The sequence below is a fragment of the Polyodon spathula genome, chromosome 12 (assembly GCF_017654505.1).
Source record: "Polyodon spathula isolate WHYD16114869_AA chromosome 12, ASM1765450v1, whole genome shotgun sequence".
Lineage (NCBI taxonomy): Eukaryota > Metazoa > Chordata > Actinopteri > Acipenseriformes > Polyodontidae > Polyodon > Polyodon spathula.
This window is the reverse complement of record NC_054545.1, coordinates 23069045-23086126: the sequence shown is the minus strand read 5'-3', so window position 1 is coordinate 23086126 and position 17082 is coordinate 23069045. Positions and strand designations below refer to the sequence as shown.

Below are 17082 nucleotides of genomic sequence, written 5' to 3'. Positions count from 1 at the left end.
GTGATTCATTACGTACGGCCTAGGCTAGACATAAAATGGCTCAACTTTTTTGTTGTTGTATGCATATTTAAATAGGATACTTATTTAAGTGTTTTTACTATAACATGTATAAATTTAAACCTACAAATATGCTTATTCACATTAGATCAGAATACTCACCTTTCACATAATCTAGTTCCTCCCATTAGCTTTATTGGCATTCAATTACCTCAGAACTTGAGTCAAACTGCACTGATGCAAAAAACAATACTACACTAAGAAACTTGATGCAAGTAAACAAAGCAAAAAGGAGTACAAGTTCCTAATGAATACAAACATGTTACCATCACTTCCTAAAAATCAAAGTAACAAAAAACTACCTGCTGAAAGATCGAACAACTTTTACTGGTCGCTCTAACTCCAACTAATACTTCCTATATGCAAGATTAAAATCAAAAGGAGGGGAGGGCGGGGTGACTGATCTGGAGATGTCACAAGATGCTATCGAAGCTGGCCTTTGCTTCCATTTAATTATTTTCTCTCACCAAAATGATGCTGTATCCGGGATACGACTACTAAAGTTACAAGAACAGCTTCTGAATTCCTCTGAAAGTTGTGCTTTGAGTGTAATGCATGTTTACAGGCAGCCATCTTGAGGTGGTCTTGTGTACGTGCCAGGGGTTTGGACCGTTGGGAGCCATTATTACAAATGGAGTCATATGCCAGTTGGAACACTGACCAACGGCCACCGTCGTCATCTATATAAAAGCCAACACCGTTCAGTGAACCTATAGCCTTCTAAACTAAAGTTCTGCATTTAACAACTGCTACACTTCACAGAAGACACATTTACAAAGTCACTGTCATAAAATCAATAAGCAGGAAAGTAGACTTCATTATATATGCCGCTGTTCTGGAGACCATTAGAAAAAAATGACTTATGTAAACCCTATTCCAATGGTCATATCAACTCGAGCACAACTCGGATATGACGGCCTTAAATCAAGAACACAGACCTCAAACAAATAAATACAAAACACATAAAAAGAAACTTCAACTGGTCAACCCATATCTGCATTATTTGGGAGACTAATTACCTATTAACTGATAGCAATATACCTGTGGTTGATGACATGGTTTTGGAAATCAACAAGCCCACCTTTCAGGTAAACCAGTTGTTATCAACTAAATGTTTACTCTGGACTTTGAAAAAGTGCCAAACAAAGTTTTATAAAAATTAGCAGGATTAAAACATTACACTATGTAACACAATTTTTGTTCCTGGGTAGTAAGTGTTACTTCCTAATTGCTTATGCCTCAAAAGTATAGAAAATGGCTATTCCCCACAAACGAGATTTACAATTATACTGTAAATTTACAGTATAATCGTAAATCTCGAAAAACTACTCGCGTCTAAATCTTTTGTAGTCATTTTTGCATTACTTTAGTGTAAATACATGTTAATTTGGATTCATATGTTGTTTTTTTCTGACTTATGTGAACGACACAAATTCGCCCGTTTTCTCATTGGAAATAGTGATATTTTGAAATTTACCTGTCTTGGTCACAAAAGCAAAGTTTGTGGGGAATAATAGCCATTTTCTATACTTTTGAGGCATAAGCAATTAGGAAATAACACTTACTACCCAGGAACAAAAAAAAAATAATATAATAATAATTTGTTATACCGAGTTATCACTTTCAGTATATATGCCGCACAACCATTCCAATGTGTCTGTGTAGGTGGAATTGTGTAGTAAAACAGTTATACAAACTAAAAAGCTTGGATTGTTAGGAATTCAGTAATAAAATGTTAAATTTTTGTCACTTGTAGACTAGAAGCAGTAGCATATCTCTGCATAAACAGCCATTCTGGGATGCAGGTGAGAACTGCTACTTAACTGAATGAGAATGCACTGATTTCTGTCAAACGTATTGGGGTTTATTCATGATGAGGAGTCTTTGTGCCTCAACATGCAACTCTGCTCCAAAATGTAAATTTCCACAGCACGACGCAGTGGTAAATGGAAGTTGATCAACTCATTGTTTCATTTATTTTCGGCTATGCAGCTCTGGTGTTTCTGATTTTCTGAGTATGTGGGGGAGGGGCTCAGGGACTTGCTGGCTTCATTAACACTTAAGTTTAGATTTTTTCTTCTTCATTTCCTTTGATTTCACTGTTCCAGGTTTTATATCTGTAGGGCTTGAACTTTTTGTTTTTTATTTTCCAAATCTCTAGCTCCCTTAAATGTTAATTAGTAGTAGTCAAGCTGTTTCTGCATCCTAACAAAAGAGAAAACTTAATTACAAACTGGGTTTAAAATTTGTTGTTCTTTGCTACAAATCAAGATGCTATCAATGTAGACTCCATACTGGGCATTTTATGCTGAAAAGAAAATCCGTCAGGACAACTGCTAAACGTGTGGGGAAAATAACAAAAAGCACAAATGATAAACTAGGCAACTGCAATAATGAAATGCAGTTAGGATCAGGGATGAGCTATCAAAGTAATTTGTCATCTCTGTTTGAAATAAAAATAAAGCAAAACAGAATCGGACTAAGTCAAGATATGAAGTAAAATAAGTGACACTTTTGTAGTAACTTTTTTCTGAGTTTAATTAAGAAACAGAATTGGCTCAATTAGTTTAAAGGGACATCGTGTTCAAATAAAACTCAAACTTCAAGCCGTATACATCTGTGTCTTTTGGTTCAATAAGAATTGAATAATAACTGGTTTAATTAAATCAATTTCTTACTATTAATTCCCTGGGTAGTCTGTGGGTTGGTTTGCTTAAAACAAAAATAGTTTGGTGGAATTTTTTAACTTGAGGTTCTGTAGCAACAGCCAGAAAAGATCCTGGAAATAAAAACATCTTGGCTGGCTATAGCTATAGAACCCAACAATACAGCTGACATGTTTTGTTATATTCAAATATTAAAAGATAAATAAAATAAAAACACCAAAACAATGATAGACCACACAAGGAAGCAACAGCTTTTTTTTTTTTTTTATTTAAAACTAATAACATTTTGATATCAATTTGTGCTTTATTAATATAATTGAAGATATGGGATAGTTTATTGCTTTGTATATACTTTAATATAGAGTAATTTTAAGTACAATAAATGGTTCAGAAAGCTCCTTAAGCAGCCAGATCAAAGGTACGTCTGTTCTAGACATTCCTTAAGTGTTTCTTAAGAATGATCAAGTTTGGGGCATGACTACAGGTGTAAAGCAGGAAAGAAAAAAAAAAAAAAGTCTTAACCCACCTGCCATAATGTCATCAAGGGTGTCAGTAAGCGTCTGTGCAGGAGTAGCAACCATTAATCCATCTGGTGCTTGGGTCAGCAATCCCTGTCCCAGCCCAACTAACTGTTGCTGTCCTAACATCTGCTGGTTAACCATGACTCGCTGGAGGTCAGGTGTGTTTGTGTTGGGGCTCTCCAAGTTAATAGAGAAATCTGTGGACTGCAGCACTGGCAATGGCTGGATAGGGATGAACCCCGTTTGGATAGGTGGCGGCATCTCCTCTAGTTGCTGTTGCGGCTGGCATTCTCTGTACAGGATGGTGTCTACTTGGGGTAACTTGGAGAAGTCTTCGTCTGGCAGATCATCCTCTTCCTCTGCCTGATCGATGTCCTCTCCATCCGAGCACTGCTGAGCTAGTAAGGGTGGTTGCTGCAACTCTGGGGAGTCTTCTTTCAGTCCCTTGGCCTCCATGTACTCTTTGGTAAACTGCTGCTGCGTTTTCAGTTGCAGCTGCCGTTCGACCTTCTGCAGTTCCTTTAGGATCTTTTTCTTTTTCTGCACTTGCTCTTCCCTGCTCTTCTTCAGCTCTTCGATCTTGTCTTTGGTCAAAGGTTCGCCCTGAATCAGCTCCAGCGACTGCAGTTGTGCCTTCTCTATGGCGCTAATTCTCTGCCCCAGCTCATTCAGCTTGCCCTCAGTCTCTTCCACAATGCATTCTAAAGGTTGGTATGGGTGGAAAGGTGGCAGGAGGTCATGCTCAGCTACCTGCAGGGGACTTGACCTTTGCTTGGATGCACCTAAGCACATGAAAAACGATTGGAAATAAAATAAAATAAAAAAAAGCCATGCAAAAAATTACTTGCCCAATTGAAAAAGTTTAAAATATCAACACACTTCATTTTTTAAAATCTCGACTCAATAGAAACTCTGCCGCTGTTAAGTTTTTATAAATAGGCAATGCTTTTGTTACTGACAACAACTCACTTCTAGTCTAGCCTTTGCCCAGAAACAACTCATGAAATGAACCAAACACAAAAAAAGTCGTGATCCCAAAGCCAAATCCACCATAAGGAAGCTAGCTTAAACGCACAGCTGAGAATATGGAGAAATCATGCATGACTGACTAGTTACTGTTAATGGCTCGACTCAAATACACCTTGTAAATCCACCCAACACAAATTGCATTCTCTATCTGTAAAAAGGCTGCATGTTTAAAAGCAACAATAACATGAACCAGCACCATCTCTCTGAAATTTCACAAATCAAAATCAGTTCCTACATTCTAAACTGCATTTCTCTATTGTACCAGGCAAGGGGTTTTGAAACCCTGCCCAATGGTGCCTGAACAATCTATGATCAGGGAAGGAATCTTGCATGTGAATGTCATTTTAAAGCCATCTTTTTGGCTAGCAGGTAAAACTGCTGAATTACAATTCTGCATAACATTAATAAATAGGCTTGTGAGTACATATTTTTTACATTTAAGATTTAAGTGTTTAACATTCACATTCAATAAACATTATACATTTGCAGAGTAATTTGAATAGTGGTTTTAATCTGAAGGAAGAAACATGGATTACAAATTCACCAACACGTCCCTCCACAATAGGATTGTTTTCTGTTAGTAAAGATGAAACAAGAATCACATAAAAGAAATCTTACTAAAAACAGGAGTGCACTTATACAGGGCTCTCTACCCACCTGTACACCAATTAGCTGTTTATATCCAAAAGGAAACCATTTCAGAAATGCAGTGTCGTACTTACCTTTACCATATCATTACTTCAACATATTTACACAAATCAGCTATCCATAAAATGTCACAATAGTAAATAGCCAAAGCTTCTAAGTGATTAGTGCATTTTCTTGTGCGTTACCCCTTTTCGCACTATCCAATATTACCACATTTGCTAATTAATGGCTAAAAGTACTTGTTTGCAATAAAGCTCAACTTCACTAAAAGTTGACTGAGGTGGGGAAAATTCTGAAGCCACTACTACACACACCCACAATAAGAAAATGAAAACAAAAAAGACAGCACATAAGTTCTATGTCAGCTATGCTTACAAAATACTGAAAGTGTAGTTTGAGTTTAACCAATTAAAAGCAAAAACAGTATTTAATATGTAAGCACTATGCCACCAAAATATGTAACAGATAAAACACCAGTGAGCCATTTTCTGTGTATAAAGCTGTATCTCTTCTTTTAGCTTACTTTCTGCACCACTCCCTTTAAACTCCAAGCAAGCCAACATTACATCACCTTTCGCAGATCACTTAGCATTATTGGTCTCTTCACTTCTATAATGACCCATTTAAAAAATGCAAACACTCATCCAAGAGAATATTTTTCTTCCGTCAAATTGAATAAATAGACGTATATGACACCCAACAAAGTACACAGAAGATTTGAGAAACAAACCAGGAAATTTTACGTTACATAACACAAATCAGTAAAACAATGCATTTCTGCAAAGATGAGCACAGGCAAAACAAAGTCTTGTACCAGAAATGGTACTCCAGGAGTTTATGCTACAAATATTAAGCTGCATGTGTCATAAAATTCATATATATTAATATTTTATATTTGCATCACTCAGACACTAAACTGTAAATTAAATTTAGTAAGACGTATAAAATTCGTCAGTATGGTAGCTCTGTGCAACAAGCAATGTAATTCAATCATATCACCGCATACTCCATGTGTGCCCTACAGTTCTGACTGACTGAACTCTGTCTACAGGCTATCTATACCAGCAAGTCAAAGCCTTTCTACAAATACACCAGTTTCATTATGTTTTACACTAAATACACACATATTCCTAATTAAAACCTTAAACTGACATAAATCATTACTAACCCTTATTGGCCACATGAGGAGGTGCTGCGATGTTGGAAGGTGCTCTGTCCGGCTCCTGGGGAGGAACCACCATTGCAAGAGCTTGGACTGGTACACGTGGAGCCTGAAAAGGGGTTCAGCACTGTTTCATACTGACAACTAGAGTAGAGTATAACTTAATAAAAACAGTCCATCCTCTCCCAACATCTAACCAAACTGACGTCATATTGACAAAGCAAGAAAAGCTTCCTCAATAGATTTTAACTGATTTTAATTTTATTTTTTAAACATTAATATAAAATGTTCTAAGTGCTTGTAAACATACAGTGGTTTGCAGAAGTATTCACCCCCCTGCAAAGACTTCACATTTTGTTGGCATCTGAGCGTACTCCACGACACTTTCAAATAAGACTTTACATGTAGAATCTACACAAACTACTCCATATTGATAAAGTAAAAAAATGCATATATAATAACTAAAATTTACAAAGAAAAACAGATTAATCTCAATTGCATAAGTATTCAAACCCTTTGCTGCTGCAGCCTTAAATCAGCTCAGGTGCAAGTTATTTGTTTTAAAGGGTCACACAATTAGTGAAATGGTTTCAGCCTGTGTGTACTCAAAGTGGTTTAACATGTAGATAATTTCCCTCAGGTATATAAAGACTTTCAACCTATAACTCACATAGTGATCCAACAAAGCAACCACGAAGACCAAGAAGCTTTCAAAACAAGTCAGGGCTAAAGTGGTGGAGAGGCACAGAGCAGGAGAAGGGTACAAGAACATTTCAAAAGGCATGGATTATCCCTCTCAGTAGTGAAGTCCATCATTAAGAAGTGGAAGATGCATCATACCACCCAGATCAGGTCACCCTCCCAAACTGAGCAGCCGGGCAAGCAGGAAACTGGTTCGGGACGTCACTCTGAAGCCAATAATGATCTTGAGAGATCTGCAAAGTTCTGTGTCTGAGATGGGAGTCTGTGTTCACACATAAACAATAAGCCAGTCCCTACACAAAGCTGGCCTGTATGGACTGGTGGCAAGAAAGAAGCCATTATTCAGAAAGCCTCATAGCATGTATGGATAAAGCATGTAGATGATACTGCAGACGTGGAAAAAGGTTTTGTAATCAGACGAGACAAAAATTGAACTTTTTGGTCTAGATTCCAAGCATTACATTTGGTGCAAGCCCAACACTGCACATTACCCAGTCAACACCATCCCAACTGTCAAGCATGGTGGTGGCAGCATCATGTTATGGGCATGCTTCTCTTCAGCAGGGACCGGGAAGCTTGTCAGGATAGAGAGGAGAATGAATGGTGCAAAGTATAGGCGAATCCTTGAGGAAAACCTATTTGAAAGTCAGCCAAGACTCTGAAACTGGGGAGGAAATTCACATTTCAGCAGGATAATGACCCAAAGCACAAAGCCAAAGCCACACTGGAGTGGTTGAACAAGAAGAGAATTAATGTTTTTGAATGGTCCAGTCGAAGTCCTGACTTGAATCCAATCGAAAATTTATGGCGAGACTTGAAGATTGCAGTACAGACGATCCCCAAAAGACTTATCAGAACTGGAGCAATTTTCCCGTGAAAAATTGGCAAAAATTTCACCATCCTACTGTGCAAAGTTAGTAGAGACCTATCCAAAAAGACGCACAACAGTAATTGATGCAAAAGGTGCTTCTACCAAGTACTGACTTAAGAGACTGAATACTTATGCAACCAGTAAATTTCATTTTGTACATTTTCTTTGCAAGTTTTGCTGCTATTTAACCTCTTCCTCATATAACAGGTGTTCAGTTTAACCACTACAGCTTTGAATTAAAAAAAGTGTGTTTGAAGAACTGTGCATATTAATTCAACAAAATGTGACATTATTGGTAGGGGGTGAATACTTCTGCAAACCACTGTATGCATTTTTGTGTTTACATTACTACTAATCTCTCAAATCAACTTTCATATCATTCACCCACTACAAAATACCTATCCTTTATTAGATCATGTATTTAAGAAGCTATGAGTAGATGCCATTAACAGATTCTTACCTGAGAATGGTCATGGGAAGGAGGTGTAAGCTGGGACATATCGGGCGCAGGGACTGAGAGAATGTTGTTTGGATAATCTAGCAAGTAGGAGACTACGTTTGTGTGGCCACCCTTAGCAGCTTCAATAAGCATGGTTGATCCATCCTACACAAAGAGAAGAAAAACAGTCAAACAAATGTTAAGACCACTGTCTAAGTTAATTTCTCTATATTTTGTATCTGTCTCTCCAATATAAAAAATAACCAGATTTGAAGTAAGATGGAAATAGCTGTTTTATTATAACATACAAGAACTATACCTAAAATGTATCTGACAGTATGTATATCTACTGTTAACTAACTTCAAACAATACCATGTAAACAAGTTATTTTTGCATTAGATTTACATTATTTCTCTCCTTTGTAAATATGGAAAAAGGTAAACAAAAAAATCATAAAAAAGTAAGTGGATGTATGGCAAGGTCAAATCAATCCATGTACTACAATGTAATGCACAGAATGTATTAACTGAATTCCACTGATGCTGTAGACACTGTGCAGTTTGGTTTGGGGAAAGGATCAAAGAGCAGTCACGAAGGTACTGCTTACCTTCAATCGGTGTGTAGGGTCTGCCCCGTGTGCCAAAAGGAGCTCAACAACAGCCAAGTGACCTCCAGCGCATGCCAGAGACACCACTGAATGATCGTTGTTAGCTGTAGCCCTATTGACATTAGCACCTATAACAAAACACGGCAATGTTGATACAACTTCAACAAACATATGAAAGTATGGTCACCTAAAAGAAGAACTGAATAAAACTAAAGCTCCAAAAGTTTAAGCGTGTCAAAATAAACAAATTGCACTGTGCTAAGATCTTGAACATATTTTACATCATGTAATCATGTGCAGTATCTTGCTGTTGTACCACCGTCGTTTAAAATGTTGACAATTGACGCAAGTAGCAATACAATACAACTTTAAACATGAATCAGTGCATTTACATAAAATAAGAATTCCGATATTTTTCAGAAAAGATAGTTTTCCGAAAAGTAGCTCCGATATCAAGTCACATAAACAGTTTTTCAAAAACGTATCGGAAAATTCCGTTAAGTGCGTTTTTCAATATTCCAATAGTATTCCGAAACCTAACGATCTATGGCATGTAGTGTATGGCATATGCAGAATTTCGCATCATTATCACGCATGAGATTATTAAAACAACTAGATATTTCAAGCATTTTTTTTTTTTTTTTTTTAATGGCAATAATGGATTAAACTTATTGGACAGAGATGAAACTTAGTACATGAACAATGGGAGTTGGGAGAAAGTTTTGTTTTGTTACTTTCCTATTTCAATGTCCACAGCTTAACACTCTCATCTTCATTGACTTTTTGTAAATATTACAACACAACAACTTAATTTTTTAATCATAAAAAGATCAACAAAACAACATCAAGAGGAGGAAGGAAAGTATGATATCAATTTTATATCAGTTTTGCTTGACAAGTTATAGAACAGCGTCTTGTGTGAGGGTGGAAATAAAAAGCAGGGTATAGTGGCACACAATTGGAACTGATATATATGTAGTCCAAGGGATGCTTTTCTATTGTGTATTTTATTTATTTGTTCAAAGCAAAATACCAAAAAAACAAACAAAACAATGTATAAATGGATGTCAGATATCAGTCACCAATCAATTACAGGATACATTTGTTTCGTTACGGATAAAGTTATATTATTAATTTAAAATAAAGTAGCAAGTATTTGATCAAAAGCAAACTCCTTTATAACAACTATAGTACAACTAAACAGAAACTGGCTATACTGTTGGCGCAGCAAATTCATGTACACAGTTGAATTAACAGAAATGTAATTGGATTATCTATTCCAAGTCATGTAAACAAAGAAAAAAGTGTGTTTTCAGGAAAACAATTTTCTGATTGTTTTCCAGATACATTTGTTTTCTGAAAACTTAACCTCATGTAAAACGTACTGGCTGATAGTTTAAAGATAATGCAAACTATTTAAAAAGTTTACTACAAAACATACCTTTGCTGATTAAGAACTGTACAGTGCATAAGTGGCCAGCTCTTGCAGCTTTCATCAAGGGTGTCCTCCCACCTTCTGATTCATGTTCCTTTAGCAAAGAGTAGGAAATATTATGTAGATTAACATGGCTGAACTACAATAGATTTAGATTTTCTGTATTCTTTATCTCAATATGTGACATCTCGTTGTTTCTCCAGTTTAGATGAGACCTGTTTACAGACAGTTATTTTTTAGATCTCCGTACAATCTAGATAAACGCAAGCTGAAGTGGGCCAATTAATCCATGGGTAATTGCCCAGTGATTCATACGTTTTTGTTTTTCTTTGCTATATAGCTGGAAACTACAGCTATTCAGAATCTTGTGCCAGTCTCATCAGAAAAATATCGTCTTTGTCGTTATGATTTCATTATAGTATTCCGATAGTAGCCATAATAATCTCGCTTTACCAGATCAGCCTCAGCTTGAAGGAGCACATCCGCCACATCAGTGTGCCCATTCTCACAGGCATAAGTTAGCGCAGTGTCCCCTGTTGCTGTAGTAGCATGAACATTTGCACCTTTAAAATAAAGTAAAATGCATATACATCAATGCACGTTATGAAAATAATGTTTTACCTGACCATTTACAAATTATCACTGCAGCAATTGCACTAGTTAGTACAGGAGACATATCTGTGGGTGTTCAGTAGAAATCCCCTCCATTATTGGAATAGAAAGTGTGTCCACGTCCACTGAGCAGTGTTTTACCAATGATGCCACAGCACTTATTAGTGGAAGTGTAATGACATAGATACAACCTTTATATTGGTAGTTTGGTTCTGCATTTACTTGCTCACTTATCGGTTTACTCAACAGATTTGTCCTAAATCGTCCAGTTTCTAAATTTACCTTATCAAAAAAAAAAAAAAAACCTTGTACTTTCACACACACATACTGCAGGAAGCCTACTGGTGAACTTGTGTTTGACAATAATCCTTAAAAAGAATAAGGTGTGGTTCTCCATTTCAACACAAGAGCACCCCTCCCCCCCCTCCCCCAACAGATGTCTTCATGTCTCTAAACAGTTTGCAGCCACAGAGATTGTACAGAGAACATCACACCATAGTTTGGACTGCTACAGGCAGGTGAGGTCAGGCTTTGAGAACATATAGGCCCACTTCTTGTAAAAATGCTGAATTTAGTAGAAGCCCCTCAATACCTGCTGCCAGCAGGTACTTGACCAATTCAAGATGGCCCTCTTGAGCGGCTTCCATCAGAGGTGTGGAGCAGCCCAGTTCAATGTCAGCTCCAGCCTTTATCAGGAAATCCGCCACTTCCAAGAACCCTCCACAGCACGCCAGAGTCAAAGCTGTCTCTTGGGTTTCTTCGGTTTGGGCATTGATATTTGCTCCTGAAAAGAGGTGGAGGAAAGATCATCAATTTGAGATAAGAAAATAAATCAGGGATCATTTTAAATACTGACCTTAATATTTCATCATAATGTATATATGTACATGGCATTGGTTGATATGTGATATTTACCCTGTGCTAGCAGTAGTGCCACCATTTCTTCATGGCCTTCCCGAGCAGCTTCCATTAAAGGCGTATATCCTTCATCGTTCACCTCTTCCAGGTTTGCACCTCGCTCTATAAGCAATGCCGCCAGTTCCACATGTCCTCCACATGCAGCCAGGGTCAGTGGAGATTCAAAGGAATCAGCTGGCATGTTCACTTGGGCACCACTGTCCAACAACAGGCGGGCAACTTCAACATGACCATCCTAAGGGGGAGGAAAATACAGTTAGCCAGCATCTATAGAAAAACTTGAATATGATTGCAGAAAGGAAATATTCTACCTTATTTTTCTTCTTTCCTTTTTAGTCCAAGTACATTATCGAAGGTGAAAGTAGGTAGTTTTACACTAAAATTAGGTCTGTGAAACTAGACGTAAATATGTAGACATAGACAGAAGTATACATTGTTTTAAGCATTTACAGCCTTCCTATAGTTTAACTGTTTAAATGGCTACAATTGCTCAAAATCTGACATTTTCTTATGGTTTTGACAAGAGGAACAAATCAAGCTCTTTATATGCTGTTTCTTTTAGGCAACTTTCAAGAAACTTAATTAGACCCCACGAATTTTAGCAACAAAAGGGAAAAAAGTTAATTTGTTATACTGTGTAGCATATATAGAGAATACATTGAGCATTAAATGACAATCAGCTTTAGCTAATGGCATGCAAACATAAGGGGCTCTGTATATTGCCCTTGTGAATGGATTACATTTACAATCCCTTTATTTTTTAAAACAACCTTCATAGACAGACCTTCAGTTATTGTCCAAAGCCTTATCTTACCATGCAGGCCTCCATCAGGGCTGTGTGCATCTCATCAGTTTTATGCTCCTGGTCAGCCCCAGCTTCCAGAAGAAACCTCACCATGTCTAAGTGCCCTGTATATCACAGATTTAAAATCAGATTACAACCTGAAAAGCTGAATGTCATAAATCTAAATTACTAATCTAAACAGCACTTTCCTCCCACTTTAACAATTTACCAATGGGTCATTATTCCACAGTATTTGTTTGCAAAAGCAAATTGTACAATTTAAAATATAGGAGGAATTACCTCAATGTTCTCTGTATGACAGAATGATAGATTGTATCAGAAGTTCTCTTGAATCACAAACCTTTATAACATGCCAGTGTAAGTGCACTTTCTTTGAACTCATTGGAGTGAGTGTTGATACCAGCCCCATATTCTAGGAGCACGCGTGCAACTTCCACATGGCCAGCACTAGCAGCTTCCATAAGTGGTGTGTGTCCGTTCTCATTGTGATCCTCAATGTTCGCTCCTTCTTTCAACAGCACTTTCACAACATCCACAAAGCCTCCAGCACAGGCATAAGTGAGTGCGGTGTTGCCTAAAAACAAAAAGGTATACGATTTAAAAACAAGGAACAACATGGTTCAATATTACATACCATATAGCTTCAAATAATCACTGGTCTCCAATACTCGCCGGGTCTCTAATAAGCACCAGGGGCTGCTTGGAAATATGATCAATAGACGCGGGGTTATGAATATTAATAAAATACGCGTCATACTGAATGTTCCAGCCAATACACACATATGGCTGTACAGCGAGCTTACCCATTTGTTTTTCAACAGCAATGAAGAGACCCTGAGGCTCAGGGTGAATGATAGAAAACTGAATTTAATTTATTTTACAGGGTACATGTAATGCATAGCTGTTTTTTTTTTATGACGTTAATTAAAACCAGTTGAAGCTTTTTTGAGCTTCATGAAAGTAAGTAAAATACAAACTTGTTTTCTGATTTAACAGAGTTGCCTTTTGGTGTATTTTTTACATGTTTTTTTTTTTTTTTAATATTAACAGTATTTCTTGCATTCGAGTCAATTAATATTCATATTTTGCTCCTTTTCCAGCATTCAAATTTATCAATGTACATGTTATAAAAACAAACTAGTTTTAGTTTTGGGATAAAACTAGTACTTGTATTGATTTTACTGTTAATCTTTAAACTGTTTGAAGCATTTTTTTGTGTGCTGTGGGCCAACAGTATCAACTTAATTATCGTATAGTATTTTATGCAGTTCTTTTGCAAAGACTGTTGCCAATGAACATGTTTTGAGGGTGAACAATGAGAGTAATACGTGTTAATAAAGATGATATTTATTGTTTTTATTAATTTCAAAACCATGTTTTTTTTTTTTTGTACTGCAAGCCGACCTTAATACACTCTTGTGTTCCGATATTTATATTGCTGTCATTAGTGGATTTTGGCACTGCTATTGGCAAAGATTGTAAATAAATGCCGGGGCGTTAAATTTAAAGTTTTATGGTAGTCCAATATCGGAGCGAGTCGGTATACCAGTTTTGCGGTTTACCATGGTTTAGGTACATTACGGTATTGATACCGTTTCTGTTACGCAATTATGGCATACAATGGTTAATGCTATGTTCGTGTTCCTATGAAAAATGAAGGAAATGTCCATTTTCATTTGAACATTTTTATTCAACATCCTCTACAAAACAAATGTCAAGTACTACTCTGCTTTCTTACCTAGCCTCTTGAACATTCCAACCACTTCTACCTTTCTGCCAATCACCATCACCACTGTTTTACCCTTGCATTATTCTACTGCAAACATGCCTCTAAACACAGGCTTCCCTGGTCTCTCGTTCACTTTACGTCACTATTCATGAGAATATTCCGCTAGAGAGAGCTGAACAGCTAGATACAGATATAGTTTTAGCAGCATATCTTTTATTGACCACCCAGGTGCTTATCCCGCAATTTCCACGTAGAGCACAAACAAGTCCCAATTTCTCAGTCCCATGAGAAGTTTTAAGATTGTCGGTTAGGCTATGTTTTAGCTGATGGACAGTACTGACGCACAAAGTCAACAAAACATACCTCTGCAATAAACAGTGGCTGTCCAGCAAAGCACAGCGCTCTAACAAACTCATTAACAGTCATTCTGCGCTCTTTTTATTAAGGAGCGTGTAAAAGCAGCATAAATGGATTGCTGGTCTCTCAGTTCACTATTGTTTTAGTACAATGTGTCACGTATTTTTCAGTATGTTCTTTTATTGTCAGCACAAACGTGTACCTCAATGCAGCAGTACTTGCAGCGTTCTGCATCCTCTGCCTCATCTGACCCACTTCAGCTATTTTTGCTTTTTGTGTACTTCGAAACATTTGTCTTATGAATATTCATAAACTGATTTATGTTTTCTCCCCATTCCTCATCCACTAAAAATATTATATTTTCGTGCAAGTATTTCAATTTAGTTTTTGATCAAGCTAGTAGTTACTACAGCGAGGAATTGCCACAATAATCAGACTTTGATTGACCAACATTATTAGGTGATAATGTGTTTGTGAAGTGACAAAGAACCACGTTTGAACATTATTTGATCCTGACGTCTAAACACCTGCTGTATCCTAGGAAACAGTGTAGGGCTGCTTAACATGTCAGTCAAAATAAAACAGCATTTTAATCTAAATTGTGTAATTCCTAGAAAACAGTACCGAAAAAATACTGAAGAGGAGACAAATCTGGTATAAATCAGTAAAATTAATAAATCAAGACTGTAATTTTTCGGTAAAATCCAGAACCAACCTGAAAATGCAGAACACTAAAGATACAATACATGACGTGTTTGAAAATTTCTGATGATTTCTGATGAATGTGCTAGAAAAAGATGTTAGCATTGATGAGTTTGAAGGGTGTTTGAAATCTATCGCACAAAAAATGATTTCTAAAAAAAAACAAAAGTGATATGACTGCACAGTGACTATTTGCTGCACTATTATAATTATACGCTGCTGCAATTTTATATATATATATATGATATATATATATAATATAGTATATATATATATCTATATCCCCATCAAACTATATATTACCAACACTATATATATGTGTTTATTTTATGTTATAAATTTGTTATAACACTTATTTAAGTTTGATTGAAATAATTTATTTCCATTTTTCATAACAATAAAAAAGTGGATTCTTTAAATATAGCAAAAACAGTTTTGAACACTGTCCAAATTTCTTATGAGGGCTAAGAATGAAATTGGCAAAATGGTTTTGTATTTGGGCTCTGTGCCAAAAATGCTTCTCTGCTCTTAGCCTTTTGCAGAAGGCCCATTATAATTTCGATAGATGATGTAATTGCAAATAACTCTGTGACAAGAGTCCTATTTTTTTGCAAATTAAATAAGGCAGCAAAGAGTGGGAAGGTAGAATTCAACATCGCACGAAGAAACCATATTACAGGTAACCTTTGTCTTCTTATCTTGTATGATACACTCCACACACCAAGTGAACTACCTCAAAGAATAAATGACAAGAGGCTGGTAGGTTTAGATTTTGGTCAAGCAAGACACAGACATAACATACCATACATTGTGCAAAATAGGCTGAGGGAAAGACACATTCAATTTAATGCTAACAAAACGTCTCTAAGGAGGCCCAGGTTACAGCATTACAGACGCCCTGTATTGGGCACATTTTTGTTTTGCCCCTATAGCAACCATACCTTACCCCATGGGTTTTGATGGACCTGAAGATGGTTTCTTTCCAAGCCTGCAACAGAGCTCGAAGCAGGATGAGATCCAATTTGAAATTGTCTGTTTGGATACAGTTTTGTCCTGGTTTTCTGAACCTTCTTACTGAGATCACTGTCACTGATAATATTTACCCAAGTTAGAAATTGTTCTTACATGTAGCCAGGGCCCTAACCGTGGTAACATAAGTTTGTTTAATACAGTCTAAGGCTCCCTTGAGGGATGAGGTGTTTCCTTTATAGGAGGGGGGGGATGTCTTAGGTGGTAACCACCAACAACTCCAGACACCCTAGGGTGTGGACATTCTCAGCCAGGTAGCATGCTGTTGAATGCAGTGATGTGAATATTGATTTAAAGTAGGAGAACCCTTGTGAAACAGGTGGCCTGGGCATGACAAGAAATTTAGATAGAGATTTTGGGTCACACCAGATGACATCATCTTTCCCTTTGCTTGTATAGGCATGCAAAGCGACTTTTTTTTTTTTTTTTTTTTTTTTTGAGCAAGTAGCAGTTTGTACTTGTTCAGATCAGCCTTAGTTCCTCAGTAGTTGCCCTTCAATCTTCAGGCAACTAATATTAACAGCGTAGGACAGTGGGAAAACTTCCGGTTGTTCTGGACAGCAGATCGCTGCTCAACTGTAGGTGCAGGGGCCCGGCTTCCACTATTTCCAGGATCTCAAGCGATCCGGAACCTCTTGGGCCAACGAAGAGCCAAGCAGAGACTGGCTTCGTCTCAATATACTACTTGAGTATTGTTGGCCTATTGGCAGAGGAGAGTATGCCTACATTAGGCCGGTAGACAAATAAATGGACTGGTCGTGTGTAACCTTGGCTGCTCTCCACTGAAAATGA

General features: G+C 37.1%; 1 protein-coding gene across 7 annotated transcripts in view; it reads right to left on the bottom strand.

Annotated features, from left to right (window-relative positions):
- Positions 1–17082, bottom strand: part of LOC121324180 (ankyrin repeat and KH domain-containing protein 1-like) — an 81856-nt gene that overhangs the window by 34821 nt on the left and 29953 nt on the right. For 5 of the 7 annotated variants that reach the window (XM_041265743.1, XM_041265739.1, XM_041265740.1 and 2 more), the window contains exons 6-15: positions 12814–13047; positions 12483–12577; positions 11666–11903; positions 11343–11534; positions 10592–10701; positions 10145–10232; positions 8704–8831; positions 8117–8260; positions 6090–6192; positions 3250–4026 (exon numbers count right to left, since the gene is read on the bottom strand). In XM_041265743.1, coding sequence (XP_041121677.1) covers positions 3250–4026; positions 6090–6192; positions 8117–8260; positions 8704–8831; positions 10145–10232; positions 10592–10701; positions 11343–11534; positions 11666–11903; positions 12483–12577; positions 12814–13047 — 2109 coding nt within the window. The remainder of the gene's footprint in view (positions 1–3249; positions 4027–6089; positions 6193–8116; positions 8261–8703; positions 8832–10144; positions 10233–10591; positions 10702–11342; positions 11535–11665; positions 11904–12482; positions 12578–12813; positions 13048–17082) is intronic. The other 2 variants (XM_041265744.1, XM_041265746.1) reach the window with 1 other exon arrangement.